The sequence below is a fragment of the Castanea sativa genome, chromosome 5 (genome assembly GCF_040712315.1).
Source record: "Castanea sativa cultivar Marrone di Chiusa Pesio chromosome 5, ASM4071231v1".
Taxonomy (NCBI): domain Eukaryota; kingdom Viridiplantae; phylum Streptophyta; class Magnoliopsida; order Fagales; family Fagaceae; genus Castanea; species Castanea sativa.
Window position 1 is genome coordinate 24,921,295 of NC_134017.1, and position 5,962 is coordinate 24,927,256.

The 5,962-nt window shown below is 37.3% G+C and overlaps 1 protein-coding gene across 1 annotated transcript; it reads left to right on the forward strand.

Moving 5' to 3' along the window:
* Positions 1-281: 281 nt before the first annotated feature.
* Positions 282-4,791, forward strand: LOC142633822 (uncharacterized). The gene is made up of 7 exons (XM_075808071.1): positions 282-353; positions 1,157-1,244; positions 1,380-1,636; positions 1,721-1,803; positions 3,787-3,898; positions 4,211-4,285; positions 4,367-4,791. The coding sequence occupies exons 2-7, from the start codon at positions 1,220-1,222 to the stop codon at positions 4,541-4,543; spliced, it is 729 nt and encodes a 242-aa protein (XP_075664186.1). The 5' UTR covers positions 282-353; positions 1,157-1,219; the 3' UTR covers positions 4,544-4,791.
* The last annotated feature ends 1,171 nt before the right edge of the window (positions 4,792-5,962 follow it).

The following is a 5,962-nucleotide window of genomic DNA, read 5'->3' on the forward strand; positions in this document are numbered from 1 at the left end:
CCAAAACCAAGCTTTGATCGGGCAGTTTTGAGTGAAGATGATTGGGTTCCGGGCGGGTTTTCAAGTTCGGGTGGGTCATGGACAACCCACTTATGATCTCCACGTTCTTACCTTAAGTCTCAAAAGAATTCAGATGAATAGAAATGATTAATAAATGCGTTAAGTGGTGTCTAACGTGCGTAACCCGCAATAACCCATATGACCCGATGAACTAAACGTTATTTTGACCAATTTACCCTTGGATATATAAGCCTCTTTTTCTCCTTCTCCTTCTTCTATCCCCCTCTCCCAATTCTCAACCCCTCTGCCGACTCCCAACCCCATCGTTGCGGCCACCAGGGTCTTCCACCACGGTAACTCACCCATCTCTTTCGTTTCCTTTTTCTTTGGTGGAATTCGGTGTTAACTGTTGTATGTACCGTTCAACTATATAGTAGACAATAATAAGCTTTATAGTAGTCAAACTTCTTACACACTTTTTAATTTTTTAATTTTTACTTATTAAAACATAAATTATTTGCACTGAACAAGCTGATAAGGCCCTTTGTTGATGAGTTTAAAGGTAGGGCTGTAGTGGAGCAACCAGCCTTGCTTTTTTTAAAATTATATTCGTGCCCATAAAGCTTTTATGGGAGAAAAAGCTTTGATTTTTGTTAAACAGTAATGTTTTGTGGGAAAATGAAGGATTCATTGTTGATGTATATCCCATTGTGAACCTTATACACACACACACACACTCTGATGAATGGTTCATATTGATTTTGTGAGTTGTTTGAAATTGTTTGTTTAAACCCAGGTGCTTTTTAGTTTTAACAATTGAATTATAAAAAAAAAAAAAAAGCCTTTTGGTAACTTTCTTAATTCTTAATGTGTTTGTGTATGTTTGTTTTTTTGGAAGCATTCATATTCATTAGGATTGATGAACAGTGAGTGAAGTCCATTATGTTGATAATATCTGTTCTAATTTATATTGCAGTATGTATGTAGTTGATGTGGTATCAATAATTTCAAAATATTAAACTAATTCTCCATGTTATAAAAATCTTCTGAAACTCATCCATTTAAAAAAAAGAAAAAGAAAAGAAAACAGAAATCTAAAACCCTAAAAAGGTTTAGAAAATCCCAATTCCAAAACCCTAACCAAAAGCACATACAGCAGCAGCAGAAGAAGAAGAAGAAGCTATCAAATCTTGATTTTGGGCCTTTATATACCAATCCGATGCCATCTATCAAGAAGAAGAAAAGTAATCAGTCTCTCTCCTTTTTAATCAAGTTATATTCCTAATAAATCATAGAAATTCAGAACTTTTTATATTTTTGATTAAATACTTATTAGTCAAAACTTTGTAGTTTCAGTCAAATTACTTTATTTTACACAGGTCGTGGAGAGGCTTTCGATGGAGTTTTGGTTAACAAGGACCCGATTGAGCCAACAATGGGAGAGAAGCTTGCAAGTATGAATCTTAATAACTTTGATGATGCCCAGAGCCATGTTGAGAAGCAGCAGCCAGAGCCTTCTCTAATTACAGTGGCGCAGCCTCCGAGTGCAGATTCAGTTCAGGTGCTGCTTAGGCAGGCCTTACGTGCCGATGATCGTGTGCTCTTGTTAGATTGCTTGTACAACCGAGACGAAAAGGTTGGTTTCTGGCATTTCTGTTTTTGAGTGCTCTGTAGGTTTTGCTAATGGCTGACAATTGAAATTTTGTGTTTCTGTTTGCAGGTTATTGCAAAGTCAGTTTCGTTGTTGAATCCAGCAGATGTACTCAAGCTTTTGCAGTCTTTGATATCAATTATGCAGTCAAGGTAATTTTTTTTTTTTTGCAGATAAAGTAATCATGGGTATATATGTGTCTCGTGAGGGCAAGTGTCTGAAATTTGTTGACCCATTTGGGAATACAGAATCGATTTATGGTTTCTTTGTTTTTTTTTTTGAAAGATTGATTTACTTATAAAGAAAAAGATATGTAAGAGGAAAAACAGTTTCTCCATGTGAAAAGGGGGTTGGGATATATACCTGTCTAGAGAATACAATTTCTTGAAATTTGTTAACTGAATCGGCAATGCTGAGTCATTGTACAGTTGCTTTGCTTTTACAAGTTTCAAATTGTATTGTATTGTTTACTTTTGTGTTTTGAAAGATTGACAAAAGCATGTAGAGAAGTATTGGGAATGAGGAAATTAATTTTCATTGCAAAGTTGGGGTGTATAGGTGCATTGTGAATGTAAGAGCACTCCCATTAGTCAGTGCAAAATAGCATAAGGGGTCAATTTTACACATTTCACCATAAGAATCACCCACACTAGTTAAGCAATAATTGTGTAAAACAGCATTTTTGCTACAGTAACCATGTATATACCCATGGACACTGTTCACATGCAAATGATTTTTTTTTTTTTTTTTTTTTTTCTCTCTCTCTTCGTAATGGACTCCTCTTCCCCTCTGTCTCTTTTTTCCTCTCTTCATTTTCCCTTCCTTGTTTTCTTCCTTCTCCCCTTCGTACTAGATCGCCACCTCAACCTAACCACAAAACCACTGCCTGACCCAACAAAAAAAAAAAAAACGAAAAAATTGGGTCCTATAGTTGATCAACCCCAAGATCAAAATAGAAACAACTCAAAGGAACTCATAACTCCTTAATTCGGTAGCCCATAATGCCAAAAAAATCATTAATTTTTTTAACATAATTCACAAAACATTTGAGCCCCACAACCAATGTCAGCTGGCCTAACTTTGAGCACTGACTCAGTGATGATGTAAGCTTGTTGGTGTGTGGGAGAAACCCGGAATCATTGACTAAGGTCACCGATCAGGCTTATTGGTGGATCAGGTTGTTTGGGTCTTTGCGGAACTGTTTGTGGACGGATTTTGGATTGATCTATGATGGCTTTTTAGTTGACGGTGATTTGTGAGATAGAGAGAGATTTCCATGTGTGTATCTGTGAGAGAGAGAGAGGTGGTTTTTAGTTGAGGAAGAGAGAGATATGATTTAGGAGAATAAATAAAATTTTGATAGAGAATTAGTATTATAATGAAGTGTAGTGTAAAATAGATAAATTAGGTTCTTATGCTAAAATAGACGTAAATTTTAGCACAAGCCGATACGAGTGCTCTAAATCTATGAAATTTGTTTACCAAATTATTTATCAAGTTTTATATTTTATCAAAGAGCAAAAAGGGACAAAGCCAAAGTTCATGGGAGCTTTACCAAACATCTTGGTCCAAGAGGGATCTCCCCAAGCACAAAGTGCTTGAGGTTTTTTTTGGGGGGTGGGGGGAGTAGGAGTTTGAGCTATGGTTGCAGTATTAAGTAGATATTGTAACCATTCTCAAAAGAAAAAAAAAAAAAAGTCCTGGGAAAGTTGTTGACCCAATTGGCAGTGCTGAATCATTTCTAAATACTTTGTCGTGATCAATTTCAAATTTTACTGCACTGCTGTATATTTTTTGTTTTAGAACATTGACAGATAAGGGGGATGTAAAGAAGTATTGAGAATTGTCCACTGAACAAGCTCAATAAACTATTATTATGATTAATTATGATTACTTCTTTAACCTATTTGGTTGGGTTATTTCAAAATAGTGACAAGAAAGAAGCTAAACCTGTCAGACATAAAGTTCTTGGTGCTTTGTCTTTTGCAATGGATGTTCTTCTTTCTGGCAGTTGGTTTTTGCTAGCTTTCCCTTTTCTTTCTTGCTGGTGTTTAAGAGCCACAGTCCATCCTTGTGTTTAAACATCTATATAGTATGACTTTAAAATGAATTTTTATGTTGTATTTTCACTCCAGGGGTGCAATTTTGGCATGTGCACTTCCATGGCTAAGAAGTCTGCTTCTTCAACATGCAAGTGGAATAATGTCCCAGGAATCTTCTTTAATCGCTCTGAATTCTTTATATCAGGTAAGAAATGGTTTCCTCCATAATGTAAATATTTTGCTGAAACCTAGAATAAAACTCATGTAATATGTTTTTTTTTTTTTTTGATCAGTAAAAACTCATGTAATATGTTGATCTTGTGCATGTTGTGATATCTTTCACCTATATATGTCCTCCACAAGGGGTGGTTCTATGTACTTTCTTTCTAGAAGGTCATTCAGCTTGATGGATATAATATTGTCTTCAACTTATCTAAATTAAATTTTATATGAATACCTTGACATTGTTTTGCATGATCAAAGAATCTTATGTAGCCTTGTACTATAATATGTGCAGCTCATTGAGTCTAGAGTCTCAACTTTTGAATCAGCTATTCAAATGTCCAGTTGCTTGGACATCCTCTACACCGGGGTGAGTGGTAAAATTTTATGGCATAAAGTTTCGCAAGTATCAAGGTTTTTATTTTATTTTATATTTGAATCTTTTGAACAGGTTGTGGATGATAATGGAGATGAGAATGCCACGATGGTTCCTGTAATTTATGAGGACAGGGATGAAAGTGATGATGAGAAATCTGAAGATGCCATGGAAACTGATCTAGATAGTAGTGATGAGGAAGCGTCAGAGGCATTTGATGGTGTTAGTGACATTGATGAAGTCATGGCATGAGTGATTGATATGAATCTAAGGGTAGTTAGGGTTGTATTAGAGAATTTTGTGCCAAATATGCATTTGTATCGTAGTTAAATGGAAACCTAATCTTTATGAACAATGTTAGTTCTTCAACATCCATATGAGGATGATAGAAACCTAACACAGTTTTGTTTTGTTGCCAATCCATCGTAATTCCTGGCAGGCTAAATACTTGGGTGTTTAGCCACTGAAAGTTCAGGCATATTAATTGGATCTTGCTACCAGCCCTTGTTATTATTATTATATTAAAATTTTTAATTTATTTATATCCTAGATATACAGGGATGGGGGAAGGTGAGGGTCGAACCTAGACACCAGACACCAAAGACGGTGGTACCATTAGGGACACTCAGAACCCCAGCCTCCTAGGTGCGGATAATTGATATGTGAAATTGTGATTGCGTTGGGGGACTTTTTAGTTCAAAGTCAGTCCTTATATTTTTTTTTGGTAGAAAGGGAGAATATAGTTATTCATAGTGAGTACATGCAAAAGTGCTTAGCTCATAGGACATTCCCCAGTAGTCCCCATTTGTCTTAAATCCCCATACATAACTTTGATATACAAAAGATGGAAAGTGGTCATATTCTTGAACTCTAGATCTGCTAGGTTGGTCTACCACTTATTTGCTAGTACATTGGCACACCCATTAGCTTCACAGTCAGGCCAAGGACAAACGGTCCATTCTCGCTCCATTACCATCCTGCAATCATAAACCAAAACAGATAGAACACACACACACACACACAAGCACCCCCTCTTCTCGCTCTGATTCATGCCCGAGCTAGCTTTTGCAGCACCTCTCAAATCTTTGAAACCCGACTCTTCAGACCACTAACCCACTCTATGGCTTTCTTATACTTGACTTCAGATCTAGCCAGCGCTTCTTTCCACCGAGCTTGAAAATTGCTGGCGTCAAGTTCTTCTTTGTTTTGGTGGGTTCGGAGCTCGGTCTCTAAGGAGGAGAGTTGAGCGCAGCGAGAGAGGAGAGAGCCCTAACGGCGTCATAAAATTCAGTGCAGTCTCGTTGAAGCCAATCCAAGGTTTTGAGTGTCCTGTTCGCCAATGCCACCATCGTTTCCACGTCCTCAGACCACAACGAAAGCTCTGAAACTATCAGCTTCTTCAATGACTCCGCTGTCTTCATGTGTTGCCGGAATGAGTTGGTTGAGATTGCTATTGGTAGAGGATTTTATTTGAAAACTTCCGGAGTAGTGAGAGTGGGCCCGTATCTTCTCTAGATACATCATCGGTGGTGGGCCCCATTGCCACTATAATGACGTCGTCGTCGTTGTTGTTAGTCTCCTCTTCCATCTCTTCCCCAATGGATCTTGTCATTGTCACGTCATCATCCCCCTCTTCGTCTTCCTCTTCTTGTTTCTGTTTCTTCTCTTGTA

Excerpts from the sequence above, each read along its gene's own strand:
- LOC142633822 (XM_075808071.1), top strand. The coding sequence starts at position 1,220 with ATGCCATCTATCAAGAAGAAGAAAA. Across the intron at positions 1,245-1,379 it reads ATCTATCAAGAAGAAGAAAA|GTCGTGGAGAGGCTTTCGAT; the intron begins GTAATCAGTCTC and ends TATTTTACACAG. Across the intron at positions 1,804-3,786 it reads ATATCAATTATGCAGTCAAG|GGGTGCAATTTTGGCATGTG; the intron begins GTAATTTTTTTT and ends TTTTCACTCCAG.